The following is a 19395-nucleotide window of genomic DNA, read 5'->3' on the forward strand; positions in this document are numbered from 1 at the left end:
GTTCATACTTGGCACAGTTTTCTTTTGGCCTAATGCATTCTAGCGATCTAAGTCTCTGTCAATGATGCAATGAAGATTACTTATCAGCCTTACAAAACCATCTGCACAATGTTTTGAGTTAGATTTTGGATATGGAGTAGGGTAGGAAGGTAGGGTTGAGGTAGATGATCGGCCATGATCACATTGAATGCTGTGGTAGGCTCAAAGAGCTAAATGGCCTACTCCTTCTCCTAACTCCTATGTGTCCTATGTTGTGGGTTATGTACTGGAGATTTGAATCCATCCCAAATAGATAATAGATAAAATCTTGAGTACTGCTGTCTGGGCCCATTGTTGTGTTGGGTAAATTCTGGCCAGTCCCACCCAAATGACCATTCTTCAATACGAGGCTGAGTTGTGTGTCGGCTGCTATGGATTGGGAAATCATGGGCAGAATTTTTTGTCGGGCGAGTGAGCGGGCGTGAAAGGTGGTAGCGCGCCCGCTGACAATTAAGAGCTCTATTGTAATTAATTAAGTTGCATTTTTCGCTCCCCGCTCAACCGTTTAGTTGGCGGGCGGGTGGGTGAATAGACCAGGCGGCCTTTGCATTTTTAATGAGACTTCATCCATGGGCAGGACGAGGCTTCCAACACTTACTAAAAAAAAATAACAAATTTTTTAACATCTTTTTTAAATGTCCCTCTTCATGCGACTGAGTCACATGTGGGGACATGTTTAAATCCTACGTAAAAAGTTTATTTTTTATTTTAAAATCCTCCAGCTCCCTCAGGCAGTTCTGTGCCTTCAGGGAGCTGTCAGTGCGCGCTCTCCCGTGCATGCACAGACTTTAGCGCTCGCGATTCCCCTCCCCCCCCCACACCCCGGCAGCGTTGAGGCTCTTAGCGCACCTCTCACGCTGGCTGGTTGTTAATTGGCCAGCCCGTGTGAAATCGCGGTCAGCGATTGGTCTCGTGGCCATTCCCAGGCCCGCTCACTGTGCCTGCCCGACGAGGAGAAAATCCTCCCCCTCAACTTGATTTGAACCTGTCATCACCCAGTGTCCCCATTTATACCTTTGCCACTAGCGTCACTAGGTCACTAGATACTCGGAGTGGCTTTGGGCTAAATCTGTTCCTCCTAACCCAGGCAACTTGAGGGCATTTGTAGTGTCACTGCTGCCACCCAGTGTTTTTCTTTAATCATTGGCTTAGTTTCTACAAAGTTCTGTCATTGTTATTAAAAACAATGTGCCCTGTGGCATTTGTGAACAGCTGCTTCCAAAGTGATAATGATACGTAAGGCCTGGGATCCGAAATATCTGGGGCCGGAGAGGGCGGAAGATGAGCTCGTCGCCTGTCTCCGCAGGATTTGTTGTGGAAACCAGTTTTGCCTAGTTTCCATCCCATTCAACTTCCACCCTAAATTCTAGTCAGGGCCCCTTGGACACGATGATGCGGGTGAGACTTGTCGACCATCCCTCCCTTCATCAGGGCTGCATGTCTGGGAGACTTCTCAGGGTTCCATGGAAACCATGCCCACGATGTCCTTGTAAGGCTTCAACACAGCTCTCAGCAGCTGCAAACTGACATGGATTCCATTGAGGCCTTTGGAAAAGCTGCAGAATGTTCTAACTGATCCCGGAGAGGATTGGTTACCTTTATTTAAAAGCTTAATGACTCCCACAGGATCTGAAGGAGAATTTATTTACTGCTTGCTTCAGTCCAGGAAGGACCTCAGGGTTTTTGTGGGTGGAGCTGGCGTGGAATATTCCAGCCCTGGTGCAGGCGGCCCACCCCTGACAATATTAATAACCTCTGACCCCATAAATTGAGTCAGGGCCTGGGTCTTTTTCCGTGGGTGGGAGGGGAGTTCTGCTCTGTCGGACATCCGCTAGCAGACCAGAGCTCCCAGGATTTTGGCACCCTGCAATTTTCCTTAACTGCGTTGATGGCAGCAGAGTAGAGCTTTCCCTTTGACCTTTCACCTTTGCTTAATCACCTCCCCAGGGAGATGAAGCAAAATGTGAGAGAATCCCTGATAGTGCAGATTATAAAAAAATAAAACTTGCATTTATAAACCACGTTTCACAACCTCAGGACATCCCAAAGAGCTTGAAGATGAACCGTTTCTGACATGATCACTGTTGTAATGTAGGGAACAAGGTTTCACAGTCGGCAATCTGATAATGACCAGATGAGCTATTTCAGTGCTGGTGGTTGAGGGATAAACAGTGACCAGGTCACCAGTTGGACTGCCACTGCTCTTCTTCAGAATCGTGCTTGGGAATTTTTATTTTTTTTTTAAAAACAAATCTCCTTTCAAAAATCAGGAAAGCATATTCTTCAGGAAGAGGAATTTCTAACATCATATGTGAAAAATTTCCTGGTTGTCTATATTTATGGAGAACAGAAGCGTAGTGCTAATTTTACTGGACTGATAATCCAGAAGCCTGGACTAATGCTGTTTGGATCTTTTGTTTGTTATGAGAAGGCGGATGTTTGGGTTTTGAAATACAACCCCACTGCATGTCCTATCTGTCTCGCTGCAGTCATGAGACCTCTGCCATGAGGGAAGCTCAGCACTGCTGTCTTTGAACTCAAAACGAATACTCTGAAGACATGAGTTTAAATCCCACCATGGGAGCTGGGGAAATTTAAATTCAATGAGTTAATAAATCTATAATTAAATGTTGGTCTCATTAATAATGATCATGAACCTATTGGATGGTTGTAAAAATCCGTTTAATTCACAGCCAATCTCACCCGGTCTGGCCCGCAGGTGACTCCAGTCCCACAGCATATTTGACTCTTAACTGCCCTCTGAGATGACCTAGCAACCTATTCAATTGTAGGCGGCTCACCGCCACCTCCTCAGGGGCAATTAGGATTGGGCAATAAATGTTGGCCTTGCCAGTGACACTCACATCACAAGAATAAATAAAGAAAATATCCACAGTGATAATCTATAGTATGATTTATAATAACTTGAAGTACAATAGGACTTGCTGACTATATCATTTACCCCATCAGCCCTATTAGAATCAAATCCATACTTAGTGATTTAATACATCTGTCAATGTGATTACTCAAGGTCATGATTAGAGAACTGGTCTGTGCCTAACTTGACTGGTATGTAATAACTGCTGTGTATGGCTGGAACTAGTTAGGTTTGTATTGTGCACAGCGAGCTCTGGCAGTGAATAAGAAAAGTCTGTGTTTGTTGCCAATGCCGTACATGCGCAGTTTTAGTGTTTACTACCTTATATCATTGCGAGTGACAGATTAGACAGCAGCCATAAATAAACAAGGAGCAACATGGTGGTGCTTTTACTCAGCTTGTTTAGGGAAATGAAGGTCAGGGTGCTGGATTGTTCCTCCTCTCTTCATCCTCTTTGTGGAGAAGCCTCTGCCTCCCTCCCTCCCTCCGCCCTCGAGCCTGCCTTCAGTGCCGTCCGTACCCGAGTGAAGTTCACCTGAGAGCCTCAAATGAACCTGTTACCAGGGCAGGGGGGAGGCTCACCTCACGCACAAACACACCCCCCCCACCCCCCCCGGTCACCCAGCCCTGGACGAGGCTGCCCGCCTTAGGGCTTTCTTAAAAAAAAAACTTGGTTCAGGACAACTTAACGACTGAGGCTGAACTTGGGAGCTTGAGTGCCGCCCCTGCCTCCTGCCCAGTGGCTCCCTGCCCCCCCCCCCCCCCACCCAAGTCTACCAATTGGTTGATATACCTGTCGATCAAACCATCGCCATAGCATTTTGTCTCTTGTCAGAAAAGGTTTTCTGTTGGGCTGGCTGCAGCAGAGCGATGTCATTGGCTTTGTTTTCTGAGCATGCACCGATAGGTGCTAATGTGTAGATGGGTATCAGTGGCCATCTTGCACAGCAATCTTGCATTGGCAGGAGACAGAGTCATAAGAAAAACATTTTTAAACTACTTAGTATGATGATTGATACATTATTACCTGTCTGACCAGTGCCCTGAATCTCATTTGTTGATTAGAAACTGTGCAGTTCCTCCTTGAAATCCATTGTTTCTTTTTTCATGAACAGTACTGGAAATCTGTTCCACATTCTTGCCAGCTTTGTTGTAAAACAAGATCCTCCTGCATTTCCTGTTTTCTTTTGTCAGTCTTAATTTGAGCTTAAATTCGGCACAGAGCAGAAAAGCGCTATTGGATCCAGTATATCCAAATCTCTCATTATTTTAAACACTTGTGTCATATCCCATCTCAGTCTTCTCTTTTCTAGTGGGGAAAGACGCAAGATAGTCAATCTTTCCTCATAAATCATTCCCAGGTTCTGGGATACAGAGTGAAAGAGACTATCTACAGCAAAGACTAGCCATGGAAGGAACATGGAAAGGAAAGGACCTCCCCAGCAGATCTACTTACGGAGAGATCATTGGCAGGATGGAACACCTTGAGATGGTCCGGTAGAACGGTTTATAGAAAGAGTAGCTAAAGCAAGACCACCTTACCAGAGGAAATGTGGAAAGAAGCAGACCACATGGAGAGGATCAAAGTAAACATATTCCATCTTACCGAGACCTTCAGGGGAAAAATAGTGCCCAAACAGCTTGGTTAGGTTCAAATCCTACCCAATCCTGGATTTGTTTGGTATTTGAGACTACCATGTGAGAAATGACTCATAAGCCGAATAATTTGCTTATATGACCAGAAAATGTGCCAGGCAACAGTGGCTGCAGAAAACACTTGTCAATGGTTTTCATTTAGCTGGACCTCCCCGCCATGTTAATCATGAAGATAAAAGGCACTTACATTACGAACATACGACTTAGGAGCGGGAAAAGGCCACTCAACCTCTCAAGCATGCTCTGCCATTCAATAAGATCACGGCTGATCTGATTTTAACCTCAATTCCACATTCCCACCTACCCCTGGTAGCCTTTCACCCCCTTGCTAATCAATAATCTATCTACCTCTGCCTTAAAAATATTCGAAGACTCTACTTGCACCACCTTTTGAGGAAAAGAGTTCAAAAGACTCACACCCCTCTGGGAGAAAATAAATTCTCCCCACCTCTTATTTTTAAACTGTGACCCCTAGTTCCAGGTTTTCCCACAAGAGGAAACATCTTTTCCACATCCACCCTGTCAAGACCCCTCAGGATTTTTTATGTTTCAATCAAGTCGCCTCTTACTCTTCTAAACTCCAGCGGATATAAGCCTAGTCTGTCCAATCTTTCCCCACAAAACAATTTGCCCATTCCGGGTATTAGTCTAGTAGCCTTTCTCCGAACTGCTTCCAACTCATTTATATCCTTCCTTAAATAAGGAGACCAATACTGTACACACATCTCCTGATGTGGCCTCACCAATGCCTTGTATAACTGAATCATAACCTCCCTACTCTTCTATTCAATTCTCCTCGCAATAAATGATAACATTCTATCTAACATTCTATCTACATCACATTCTATTTGGAGAAGCAAATCGGTAATTCCTAATAATCCCGACAATTTCTTTTCTCTATAGGTCACCCGACTCATATCTACGCGGACCTGCCGTAATTTCTTTTAGGCGTGAACTGGTGTTCTTCATTGCCTTGGCTGGACTCCTGGTGCCATAGTATGGAGCTCCATGTAGGAGTCTCCAGGGCAACTGTGAATGATTACACTCCCCCTAAGAATGATGCATGGACTTCTCGATCTTTACCATGAATTAGGCCTATAGATCCTAGAATTATAACCTATCTCTAGCCTCCCTTTGTCAGTCCAACAATGTAGATGTAATAGGACAATGTGTTCATCCATTTGTCTCTACCGCTCCACTTCCTATCAATATAGTTTATATTATACAAATAACAAAAAGTAAGATTAGCAAAGAATGGTTTTATTTATTTAGCAATCAAAGGTGTCTTACATTCTTTGAAACCTTCAAAGTCTATTAGACTAAAAGAAATTGAGGGACCTGAACATAACAAGTTTGTTGGTAGGTAGGCCTGGAGTCCAAGCTGGAAGCTGTTGATTGAGGGATAAATATTGGCCAGGGCGCTGGAAGAACTTCCCTACTCTTCTTTGAATTGCAGGATCCTTTACCTTCACCTGGTTTAATATTTCCTCTGAAAGATGATACCTCTGACAGTGCGATGCCCCCTCAGTACTGCATTGGTGTCATCCTGGGTTTTATTCTCAAGTCCCTGGAGTGGGGTTTAAGCTCATGACTTTCTGGAGGTGAGAATGCTACCATCAGAAGGCTTACATCTAAGTAATAATGATTGATCCTGTACTAATAGTCAAGGCAACCTTTTGTGGAGCATCAATTTTAGGATTTTCTTAAGCAAACTTGTCAAAAATGAGAATATCTCTTCATAATCAAGATATCCCATAAATGAGAGAATGATAGTGTGGATCAGGTGTGTTATACAGTTTAAGCAAAATGTATCTTTTCAGGAAAGGGAAATTTTCATTTAACTAACAACTATGATTCTAATTATACAGCAGCATTAATTAAATGCCTTGCTGAAGTTGTATGAAGAATTATTATTCATGATGTTTTGTAGCAAATGGCTGTCACTTTACTTGACGTAGCAATGGTGTGTAACTTGCATTTTGAAATAAAGTACTGCCATATCTGGTGGCCTTTGCCAAGCTGCTCATGGTCGTCACTCGTGTCTTTTTTTTACATTACCTCAATTCCCAGGGGAATCATTAATTATTGAAACCCCGGCTTTTCTTACTGGAAACTGTAAATTAATCCATCAAAATGGAGTCGGGACACTCCAGGTCTGATCACTGCAACACCAAGGCGGAGTCATTCAGCGCTCACAGGATGATGGCTTATCACCCAGTTCTCATCTTTCAGAAGCATCTCATTAATTATAGTGTTCTCTATTATTTAGGGCATTTATAACACTGTAATGGCTTAACGTTCATATATACCACACTTTTGAAATGAAAACACAATGAGTTTGGCTAAATTGCATTATGTAATTTAATATATTTACTAATAAAGGTGAATTAACTTTAGAGACAGCTCAGTAGCGTCTCCAGTGTTCTCTCTTGCAGTGTTCCCTCATACTCTATTAGCTAATGCTTCAGTAACAAAACCATTCACAAAATAAGCTTGCACATGGGAACTAGATAAAACAGTGCAGTAGAAAAGGAATATTGTGTGCAGGTCTCTTTGTCTCTTAGAATGCTTGGGTTTATTGTGCAAAATAGCTCAACAAATTCTAACTTCCTGGTGTCAAAACAACACTTTAAGAGCTGTGCCTGTTCTCAGTGTGGTGTGGGCTCCTGAGTTATGTAGCTGAATCCACACTGACAGTGTGGAGTAAAGTTATTTAAATGGAGCTCTACTAAACAATGCCCAAAGGCAAATATATTCCGAAAGTTGGAAAAGTGTTTACAGGACGGTTTAAGTGTCAGCTGTGAAACAGTGGATAGAACTCTTGCCTCTAAGTCAGAACGTTGTGTGGGTTTAAGTTCTACCCCAGCGACTTGAGCAAAAAAATCTAGGCTGTCACGCCAGTGCATTACTGAGGGGGTGCTGCACTGTTGGAGGTGCTGCCTTTCCGATGAGATGATAAACAGAGGCCCTGTCTACTGATTAAAGTGGATGTAAATGGTCCCATTATACTATTGCAAAGAAGAGCAGGGGAGTTATCCCCATTGTTCTGGCCAGTTTTTAATCCTTTAATTGACATCACTAAAACAGTTTATTTGGGCATCATCACATTGCTGTTTGTGGGAGCTTGCTGTACGCAAATTGGCTGCTGCATTTCCTGCGTTACAACGGTGATTTCAAAAGTGCTTCATTGGCTTTGGGACATCCTGGGGTTGTGAAAGGCGCTATATAAGTGCAAGTTGTATCTTTTCTCAGTTGGGTGTTTCGTGACATTAGAAACTTCTAATCTGGTGGGCCACTTGGAAACTTTTTAAATCTTTCGTTTTGGAGAGCTTTGAGAAGCTCATTGCACAATTTGCAAGTGTTGGTCAGCCTGTTTGAAGCCAAACCTTGTTCAAGTAATCTCACACCGGAGGAAAAAAAATTCAAACTCAATCCGGGTTACACTGTACAGAATTACACCACTGAGAAGCTGAAATTGCTTTGCAGCGATGCCAAATGTGCCGTATAACTACTCACTATAATAGGGCTTGACAGATAAGAAAGAAAACATTTTCACTTATTTAGCACCTGTCATGCCCTCAGGATAACCCAAGTCCCTTTACAGCCAATGAAGTTCTTTTCGAAGTGTGGTCACTGTTGTAAAGTAGGAAATGTTAATAAAATGTTATTACAAATTCAAAATACTGCAGATGCTGGAAACCTGAAATAAAAAACAGAACATGCTGGTCAAGCAGCATCTGTGGCTAGAGAAACAGAGTTAATGTTTCAGGTTGATGACCTTTTGTCAGGACTGGATAAAACATTAATAGATAGAGGGTCTGAGATGTCAATGAAATAACAGCTATTTTGGCCAAAGAATGAGAAGGAGGGCTAAGCGACTGGGTCAACACATTACAGACTTAAGCATTTGATATTTTAAATGTCTCCAGATATAGGCAGAAGAATTATATAAGGTAATTGGCAAAACAAACAGAGAGGAAGTGATTTTTTGTTACGCAGCAAGTTGTCATGATCTGGAATGCACTGGCTGAAAGAGCATTGGAAGCAGATTCAATAGTAACCTTCAAAAAGGAATTGGATAAGAACTTGCAAAGGAAACATTTGAAGGATAATGGGCAAAGGCAAGGGGAATGCGACCAGTTGGATAGCTCTTTCCAAGAGCCAGCGCAGGGATGATGGGCTGAATGGCCTCCTGTTTCAGTCAAAATGAAAGAAAGGCAATATTAACCTTGTCTCAATTTTTCTGTGCAGGAAGACCAGGAAGCAGCTCGTTTCGCTAATATGCCGGCATGGAAGAGAGATATAGTGAAAAAGAAACTGGATGAAGAAAGGTGCATGTTCTTGAGATGTTAAGAGACGCATTTGTCTAAAATTTTGATCCATTTGAAACATTTTGCAACATCTAATTTTATGTTTTATTTTCTTTCACTTTCTCCCAGGGAGCAAAAGAGGTTAGTGTTCATTTACTAATTTTCTGCATTTTAATATAAAATATTAAACAGAAACGTTCATTGTTAAAGAGGTAAAGTCACTCTTTGGGATTTGTTTGTATTGATTGCATTTCCTTTCCCTGCTAACCCATAATACATCAACAGGGGGCAGACGGCAAACTTTTATTTGTTCACAGAGTGTGAAGTCAGGAGATCAGATGTTTTGGTTTTGTCACAATTATTCACAGGGATGATGCACAATGGTTTTTTTTAATGTGATTTACACCATCGAATTGTGAAATTATAAACTAAAACAAAAATTGCCATTTGTCTTTTTCATAATAAGGTCACTTAATTCAAGGTGGTTAAGAGAATGAATGACTCTGTATTTCATGGGATGTGGGCATCATAAGACCATAAGACATAGGAGCAGAAATTAGGCCATTCTGCCCATCGAGTCTGCTCCGCTATTCAATCATGGCTGATAAGTTTCTCAACCCCATTCTCCCGCCTTCTCCCCATAATCTTTGATTCCCTTACCAATCAAGAACCTATCTATCTCGGTCTTAAATACACTCAATGACCTGGCCTCCACAGCCTTCTGTGGCAATGAATTCCATAGATTCACCACTCTCTGGCTAAAGAAGTTTCTCCTCATCTCTGTCCTAAAAGGTCTTCCCTTTACTCTGAGGATGTGCCCTTGGGTCCTAGTCTCTCCTACTAATGGAAACATCTTCCCCACGTCCACTCTATCCAGGCCTTTCAGTATTCTGTAAGTTTCAATCAGACCCCCCCTCATCCTTCTGAACTCCATCAAGTATAGACTCAGAGTCCTCAAACATTCCTCATATGTTAAGCCTTTCATTCCTGGGATCATTCTTGTGAACCTCCTCTGGACGCTCTCCAGGGCCAGCACATCCTTCCTGAGATACAGGGCCCAAAATTGCTCACAATATTCTACATGTGGTCTGACCAGAGCCTTATAAAGCTTCAGCAGCACATCCCTGCTTTTATATTCTAGTCCTCTCGAAATAAATGCCAACATTGCATTTGCCTTCCTAACTACCGACTTAACCTGCAAGTTAACCTTAAGAGAATGTTGGATGAGGACTCCCAAGTCCCTTTGCACTCCAGATTTCTGAATTCTCTCCCCATTTAGAAAATAGTCAATGCCTCTATTCTTCCTACCAAAGTGCATGACCTCACACTTCCCCACATTGTATTCCATCTGTAATTCCTTTGCCCATTCTCCTGACCTGTCTAAATCCTTCTGCAGCCTCCCCGCCTCCTCAATACTACCAGTCCCTCCAACTATCTTTGTATCATCTGCAAACTTAGCCAGAATGCCCTCAGTTCCTTCAACTAGATCATTAATGTATAAAGTGAAAAGTTGTGAATCCAATACTGACCTTTGCGGAACTCCACTAGTCACCGGCCGCTATCCTGAGAAGGACCCCCTTATCCCCTCTCTCTGCTTCCTGCCAGACAGCCAATCTTCTATCCATGCTAGTACCTTGCCTCTAACACCATAGGCTCTTATCTTACTGAGCAGCCTCCTGTGCAGCACCTTGTCAAAGGCCTTCTGGAAGTGCAAGTAGATAACATCCATTGGCTCTCCTTTGTCTAACCTACTCATTACCTCCTCAAAGAATTCTAACAGATTTGTCAGGCATGACCTCCCCTTGATGAAACCATGCTGACTTTGCCCGATTTTACCATGCACTTCCAAGTATTCTGAAATCTCATCTTTAATAATGGACTCTAAAATCTTACCAACTATTGAGGTCAGGCTAATCGGCCTGTAATTTCCTGTCTTTTGCCTCACTCCCTTCTTAAACAGAGGGGTTACATTAGCGATTTTCCAGTCCTCTGGGACCCTCCCTGACTCGAGTTTTTCCAGAAAGATCACCACTAATGCCTCCACTATCTCTTTAGCTATCTCCTTCAGAACTCTGGGGTGTAATCCATCTGGTCCAGGTGATTTATCCACCTTCAGACCTTTCAGTTTTTCTAGCACCTTCTCCTTGGTAATGGCCACCATACTCACCTCTGCCCCCCCGACTCTCTTGAACTTTGGGGATGTTACTCATGTCTTCCTCAGTGAAGACTGACGCAAAGTACTTATTCAGTTCCTCCGCCATTTCTTTGTTCCCCACTACTACTTCTCCAGCGTCATTTTCCAGCGGCCCAATGTCCACTTTTGCCTCTCTCTTTATATATCTAAAAAAAACTCTTGCAATCTTCTTTTATAATACTGGCTAGTTTACCCTCATATTTAATCTTCTCCCTCCTTATTTCTTTTTTAGTTGTCCTCTGTTGGTCTTTGTAGGCTTCCCAACCCCCTGGTTTCCCACTGCTCTTCGCCGCATTGTATGCTTTCTCTTTAGCTTTTATGCTGTCCCTGACTTCCCTTGTCAGCCATGGTTGCCTCGTCCTGCCTTTAGTATGTTGCTTCTTCCTAGGGATGAATTTTTGCTGTGTCTCCCAAATTACTCCCAGAAACTCCTGCCATTGCTGTTCCACTGTCTTTCCTGCTAGGCTCATCTCCCAGTCAATTCTGGCCAGCTCCTCCCTCATGCCTCTGTAGTTGCCTTTATTCAACTATAATACCGTTACATCTGATTCCAGTTTTTTCCTCTCAAATTGCAGGGTAAATTCTATCATATTATGGTCACTTCCTCCTAAGGGTTCCTTCACCTTAAGCTCCCTTATCAAATCTGCCTCATTACACATCACTAAATCTAGAATTGCCTGTTCCCTAGTGGGCTCCACCACAAGCTGCTCCAAAAAGCCATCTCGTAGACATTCCACAAATTCCTTTTCTTGGGATCCACTACCAACCTGATTTTCCCAGTCTACCTGCATATTGAAATCCCCCATGATCACTGTAACCTTGCCTTTCTTACACGCCTTTTCTATCTCCTGGTGTATCTTGTGCCCCACATCTTAACTACTGTTCGGAGGCCTGTACATAACTCCCATTATGGTTTTTTTACTTTTGCGGTTCCTCAACTCTACCCACACAGATTCTACATCATCTGACCCTATGTCGTTTCTTGCTATCAATTTAATTTCATTTCTTACTAACATATCAACCCCACCCCCTCTGCCAACCTGCCTATCTTTTCGATAGGATGTATATCCTTGGATATTTAGCTTCCAGACCTGATCCCCTTGCAGCCATGTCTCCGTGATGCTCACCACATCATACCTGCCACTTTCAATCTACGCCACAAGCTCATTTACCTTATTTCGTATACTGCATGCATTCAGATACAACACCTTCAGTCCTGTATTTCCTGTCCCCTTTCTCATTGTCGTCCCTTTATCTGATGTGCTTGACGTTAGATTACTAGCCCTTTCCAAACACTCTGTCCTATTTTGTGTTCTGGAGACTTTAATAGCCTCTCCTGGGCCCTCCTTTCTTTTCAGGTTTTTTCATAATTTTCCAAGAAGTTGAATCCATCCCCCCACATGCTAACCTGCTGCTTTGTTTCCCATTAGTCATACTACTTGGAGTTTTACCCTTCTCTCTCCACACGCCCCCCTCCACCCCCCCACTTTCTAGTTTAAAATCCTGTTGACTGCCCTATTTACCCTTTTCGCTAGAACATTGGTCCCAGATCGGTTCAGGTGGACACTGTCCCAACGGTACAGATCCCTCCTGTTCCAATACTGATGCCAGTGCCCACAAAATGGAACCCCTCTTTCCCACACCACTCCTTTAGCCACGTGTTTACTTCCCTTATTCTCGCGTCCCTATGCCAATTTGCACTTGGCTCGGATGGTAATCCGGAGATTATAACCCTTGAGGACCTGTTCTTTAATTTAGTTCCTAGTTCCTGATAATCCCCAAACAGGTCCTCTTTCCTAGTCTTACCTTTGTTATTTGTCCCGACATTGACCACAGCAACTGGATCCTCCCCCTCCCTCTCCAAAATCCTTTTAAGCCGGTCAGAGATGTCCCCTCTACCCTCGCACAGGGCAGGCAACATACCATGCGGGACTCTTGATCCTGCTTACAAAGGATGCTATCAATTCCCCTAACTATAGAATCCCCTACAACTACCACTTGTCTTTTTGCTCCCCCCTCTTGAATGGCCTCCTGTGCCACGGTGCTGTGGTCAGCTGGCTCATCCTCCCTACAGCCCAGTTCCTCATCCACACAGGGAGCAAGTACCTCGTTCCTGTTGGACAAGGTCAAGAGCTGAGGCTCCTCTGTTCCTGAACACAGGCTCCCTCTGCCTGCCTCACTTGCAGTCACACCCTGCTGACCCTGACCACTGACCGAACTTGAGGTACTTAATCTACCAGGTGTGACCACTTCCTGATACAAAGCGTCCAGGTAACTCTCCCCCTTTTGGATGTGCCACAGTGTCTGGAGCTCGGACTCCAGCTCATCAATTCTGAGCTGGAGTTCCTCCAGCAACCAACACTTGCTGCAGATGTGGTCACTGCGGCTCGCAATAGGATCTGCCAGCTCCCACATCATACAGCTACAGCACATCACCTGCCCAGCCATCTCGACTTAGTTAATTAATTTATTAATTAGCTTTGCAGTTTTTTTTTTCAAATTTGGTGCAGATTTCCTATTAACCAATCAGGTCACAGCTTTCCTGTGATGTCACTTTTTCACTTTTATTCTGTGTCTCCGCTCTCCTCGCGCTCTTTTATCCTGTGTTCCCACCGCTCTCCTTGTGCTCTTTTATCCTGTATCTCCGCCACTTTCCTTGCGTTCTTTTATCCCGTGTCTCCGCTCTCCTCGCGCTCTTTTATCCTGTGTCTCCGCCACTTTCCTTGCGCTCTTTTATCCTGTGTCCCCACCGCTCTCCTTGCACTCTTTTATCCTGTATCTCCGCCACTTTCCTTGCGCTCTTTTATCCTGTGTCCCCACCACTCTCCTCGCGCTCTTTTATCCTGTGTCTCCACTCTCCTCGCACTCTTTTATCCCGCGTCTCCACCGCTCTCCTCGCGCTCTTTTATCCTGTGTCTCCACCACTTTCCTTGCGCTCTTTTATCCTGTGTCCCCGCCTCACTCTCTTTTATTCTGTGTCTCCGCCGCTCACCTCGTGCTCTTTTCTCCTGTGTCTCCGCTCTCCTCGCACTCTTTTATCCTGTGTCTCCACCACTTTCCTTGCGCTCTTTTATCACTGGCAAGGCCAGCATTTGTTGCCCACCCTTAATTGCCCTTGAGAGTGGTTAAAGTCAACCACATTGCTGTGGGTCTGGAGTCACATGTAGGCCAGACCAGGTAAGGATGACAAATTTCCTTCCCTAAAGGACATTAGTGAACCAGATGGGTTTTTACAACAATTGATAATTGTTGCCGTGGTCACCATTACTGAGATTGGTCTTATGTTCCAGATTTATTAACCTAAGCACCATTTGCTGCCATAATGGCATTTGAGCCCGTGTCCCCAGAGCATTAGCCTGGGCTGCTGGATCACTAGTCCAGTGACATTACCACTACACCACCATCTCCCCTCAACAGGCATAAACTTAATTTTGCACAAAGATTAGGGCAAGAGTTACAGGGAAAGAATTACATCCAGGGTTCATGTAGCTAGACATTGGGAAATGTATATGTGAAAATATTGGGTAAAGAGAGGACTCAGCTAGGCTGAGGTGGGCTGGACTTAACGGAGCCCACCAGAGCAGACTGTGTGGTTGGCCAGTTTGCATAATCGTGGAGGAGGCCGCAAATCCCATTCCTGCTGGCGGGAAAACTGACCCCCATTAAGTCAGTGGCGGGAGTGGGCTGATGCAGGGAACTCGCTCACTGGGATTTACGAGCCACCTAATTATCCTTGAGCCCACTGGGATTTAGTGGTAACTCACATGGGTTTTCCATGCCATCCGAATGCCACCCTGTTGAGTTTGTTAGCGGCCTCCCAAGGGTAAGCCTCTTTCAAAGGCACTTAGCGCCCGATGGAGGAACCTGGCACTGGGAAAGGGGCTGTCTGCTGACAGCCACCACCCTGCCTTAGCTTCCAAACCTCTTACCCCTCTCTCGCCGGCAACCCCCTTCCCACGAACCCCATCTTTGCCCTTACTCACCTGTGGCCTAGGTCCCTCATCTGTCCTAGGCCTCTGGTAAATCCGTTACCAACACTGGCTCCCAGTGGCGCTGACGGACAAAGGTGAACTGCCAACCTCTAATTGGCTGGCAGTTGTAGTGGGGGGTGGGAGGTGTTGGGGGAGAGATTTCTGCCACCAGGGTCCTAATTCTTGGACAAGGCCCAACTCTGTGTGTCTGATGGGTGTCACAATGGGGCTGGATTTGAAGTCCATCAGAGCGGACTATGTGGCGGGGGTGCCTGCTTAGTCACAGGGGAGGCCGCACTTCAGGCCTCTGACCTCCAGCCAGTGGGTGGGACACATGTCGGATGCATTAAATCCAGCCCAGTATAGGAACATAGGATTGCTTGACAAAAATAGGCCAATGTCCATCTAGTCTACCTGCGACCATTAAGGTATTTGCATGATGCAATGGTAATGGAGTTGTTGTCTAATCAGTGATCAATCGCTATCGATTAGCCTACAACAAACCCAGACAGGAAGTGAGCTAAGCCCCCGTGATGGAGAACTTTGGGAATCATATGTCCAAAGTCGCCTGTTCCTCCCGGTTCCAAAGTCAAGTAGCTTTCAGCCACTCATTGGTGAAATATGGACATGAAACATGGTGGCTCGAAAGAGGCAATCATGCAAACTTAAATCCATATGAGTGTAACTTTCCAGGATAGGAAGGGAAAAAATTGGTGGGGGTTGGGTGAGGAGGTGGGAGGGCAAATTATTTCACAAGGATGTTGATCAAGGGAAATTAATGAAAAGATTTCAGACCCAGTTCATCCACCTTTCTCAGACGTACCCTTGACACGATTGATGTTAACACGTTTTAACCTCTAATTTAGGAAAGAGGAGGAGAAGTTGAAGAAGGATGAAGAAGATAAAATGAAGGAACAGTCGGAGAAGCTGCGGACTCTTGGTTACGATGAATCGAAACTGGCACCTTGGCAACGACAACTCATCCTGAAGAAAGGAGACGTAGCAAAGCAGGAATAAGACTCACCCTTGGAGTATTCTTCCACTTCTGCTGTAGCGTAGATTGTGCTGTTCAGTAGGAGACGGATCTGAAGGTTTAATTCACTGCTAAACATGCTGGGGCAGCGCAGCAGAGCCAATTGCTAGTTAGAAGCTCTTTCTTCAGGTCGTATCACCCCATGTAATTCACAAGCCAACATCCCCAGTTTGAGGAGATTCTTTCATGCTTTAACCTGCTCTCGCACCTCTGTCACACTTGTCCTATTATTCCCTACTTATTCCTCAGCATTCCCTTGTTAATTGCTTGGGCACAATGATTTGTGTGGGACGAATGATCCAGAGCTGTCTACTATTGTGGTGATAATAGTCTGTAGATCTGCAATCAAAAAAAAACCCAGTTATGATACGATGTTTTCCAGGTATAATATCAATCCTATTTCCATCAGTAAAATGACAGTACAATTACAGATTATGGGGAGCGTTATATAAACTGGTCCAAAGCACAGTGTTGCACGTTAAGCCTATTAGTTAATTGATTCAGTTTGTGTTTGTCAAAGAGCAGGGTAATGTGAAGCTTTATTAACACACGCGCTGACTCAGTTGGCGAGTGCACCACCCAACTGTAGAACAGAGACAAACAAGCCAGGACGATTCCTGGCCCAGTCTGTGGCGTGCTAGCTGATCTCAGCTGGGTCTGCTATAGGTCACACTGCTAGGGTTATACTCAGCACCTCAGGGATGGTGATGGAAAAAATCAGTTGGCGAGGTTTCCAACTCGTGATGCCTCTTATAGACGTTGAGTGTGTGCATCCCAGCAGGATTAGTTGTGATGCCTGCCATGGTCTGTCACTACCCAGGGCCACATATGAGAATGGCACTGTAGCCATGCGTGAACCTAGGTGGCGAGTAAGGATGGACTGTATGACTGCAGCTGCCTCTCAACCAATGTGAGGAGGGTGTCTGCTGCCTGTGGCTCCATGCCTCGGAATCAGCACTGACAGGACAGGAGAAAGATGTCAATCACCAGACAATATGTGAACTTGTAATGCACCTCTTATTCTAGTACAGCAGTCATGGGCACCTGAAACAAGTTAATTAAATTGAGAAAACGTGAAAACCTTACTGAACAGCACTACTCACTGTTAGACATCTAATAAGATTGGACGATGGAATGGTTTACCTCCAAGCAGCGATGACATGATAGACAAACACAATTGTAGGAACTCCTCTTTGAACCCTGGAACATTGCTTATCTATCAATCTTGTATATAATTGAGGAATGACCACTTAATTTTCCCAATGTGTAGGATACCTGTTCTCCAGACATTATTGTGTACGCAGGGGATGTATCTCTTGTAAAGAAATGCGCCTGATGTTATTTACAACACAGTTTGTGGAATGTTATATATTTTCTTGGATGCCATAACAATGTAATGGAAAGAAGTGGTGCAGATGTTATTGCCATTAGCCTATTTTCCACATCTGAAGATCTTTGTGCGCCCATTTTATTTCCATCCCCCTGTGCGGTTAGTTTCTCAGCAGCTGTGTCTCCATTTTCTGAAAGGTCTTAACCATTTAAAATAAACCATTTAAAAAAAAACTTTCTGATAAGCATTTTGTTTTTGCACCGTTTTTTGGTGCAATTCAACAGAGAGTGAAGGGAATGAGGGATTTTATTGAGGTGGGTATTAAATGTTCAATTCACGGCAGTCACCAGACATTGCTAAAACACATGACCTGGTCGGTAGATTCCACCTGCTTGTGGAATCTTGCTGTTTGCAAATTGGCTGCCACGTTTCTTCACATTTCAACAGGGAGTCATTTCCAAATGACTTCACTGGCTGTAAAGCACTTTGGAAATGTCATGAAAGATACTATGCAACGTAAAGTCTTAATGCTCATTGACTCACCAATAGAGTTCAGGAGAAATATTTCGGCATAATCTTGATCGTTCAGTACTGTACTATTCTATTAGCGAGGGAAGGGAAGAGATAGGATAAGAAGAGAAGGGGGGATGGAACTACCATAGAAGAGGGCAGCCTATTGGATCCTATCCTTTTCCCATCCATACATAACGCTTACCAGCAGGGGACAGTGGATGGTGCTGGGAAATGGGAAACCTCGCTGATTTCTTTCCTCCCTAGCCCAGGAGGCACTGAGGTCAATTATGACATCTATGTTATTATTCCCAGTTGAGGTTTCCATGGATACCCCACCCCAGCATGAGTTAGAACCTTGAGGAGAAAAAAATTGGAGAAATACTCTGTCTGTGCTATAGCACTAAAAAAACATTTTTTAAAGTTAAACTATTAGGATGAAGTCATTAGATTTGAGAGGTATACTTATTATAATTAAATGCAATCCAATTCTTCCCTCTTGCACATTCCCAATTTTCTTCATTGGTTTTGTTCTTAAGTCTTAAGCTCTGGAATTCTTTCCCTAAAGCTCTCCATCTATCTACCTCACTCCATTTAAGTGTCACATATTGTCATGATCTCTTCCCTGCTAGGTGAGTATGCTGAGGGCTGGTACGCTCCAGCCCCTATAAATCACCTTGGAACATTTTAATAGGTTGAAGGTGCAAGCTGTTGTAATAATCATAGATTAAAAAACAGCAATACCCAAAATTTTAAGTAAAAGCTGGAAGTACATAAAAGTTTATGCTTAAAATGTGGGTCTTCCTGATCTGAGCACTATAACTCCAGGGAACCCTGTGTTTTGTCAAGGATGGCTTTCGGTGAACACCTACTTCCCCCTGTTGGAAAGGAGTGGTATTGACTTGGAAATGAAAACACTCAGAACAACAATTGTGAATGTGGTGGCAACCTTGTACCATTAATACTCCCACTTAATGTATATAATGCAGAATTGGTTCAATCTATTGTTAGCTATAAGCCAGGGAAAAGCATGAACACAGTCCCCCACTACAAAAAATTATGCAGTCCAGTATCCCACATTTGGGGACATTGCAGATATCAGCACACCCAGAGTGCAATGAGTTAGCCTCCCCCTGGAAGAACCTTTTTTTTTGCAAGAACCTTTTTTTTTGCAAAAATATACTTTATTCTTAAATCTTCAGAAACGTTTCGAACCATTTCAAAATTACCATTACAAAAATAAAATCAGGTTCAACTTTTACAACATGAATCACAAGGTGTATCAGTACAAACAATGAATATTACAATCATTGGCAGATATTCATTTTAAGCTGTACAGCCTGAGGGGCTCTTTACAGTTCCCAGCCCTTCGATGCCCTATGGCAGAAAGGTCTTAGACAGCGACCTTTCCCCATTGTACCTTGCGGCAGCTGCCCCAAGCTTTAGTGTGTCCCTCAGCACGTAGTCCTGGACC

General features: G+C 44.0%; 1 protein-coding gene and 1 non-coding gene across 3 annotated transcripts in view; one reads left to right on the top strand and one right to left on the bottom strand.

The window, feature by feature from the left end:
* The window catches only part of espn (espin), a 165142-nt gene extending 147517 nt beyond the window's left edge, over window positions 1-17625 (top strand). For both annotated transcript variants that reach the window (XM_041205824.1, XM_041205825.1), the window contains 3 exons: window positions 8825-8904; window positions 9013-9024; window positions 15915-17625. In XM_041205824.1, coding sequence (XP_041061758.1) covers window positions 8825-8904; window positions 9013-9024; window positions 15915-16065 — 243 coding nt within the window. In that variant the 3' untranslated portion in view covers window positions 16066-17625. The remainder of the gene's footprint in view (window positions 1-8824; window positions 8905-9012; window positions 9025-15914) is intronic.
* Window positions 17626-18940: 1315 nt separating this feature from the next.
* Window positions 18941-19102, bottom strand: LOC121288733. The gene has a single exon (XR_005945419.1). It is a non-coding gene; the product is annotated as a U1 spliceosomal RNA (small nuclear RNA).
* Window positions 19103-19395: the final 293 nt, after the last annotated feature.

This window comes from Carcharodon carcharias, chromosome 15 (genome assembly GCF_017639515.1).
Source record: "Carcharodon carcharias isolate sCarCar2 chromosome 15, sCarCar2.pri, whole genome shotgun sequence".
Lineage (NCBI taxonomy): Eukaryota > Metazoa > Chordata > Chondrichthyes > Lamniformes > Lamnidae > Carcharodon > Carcharodon carcharias.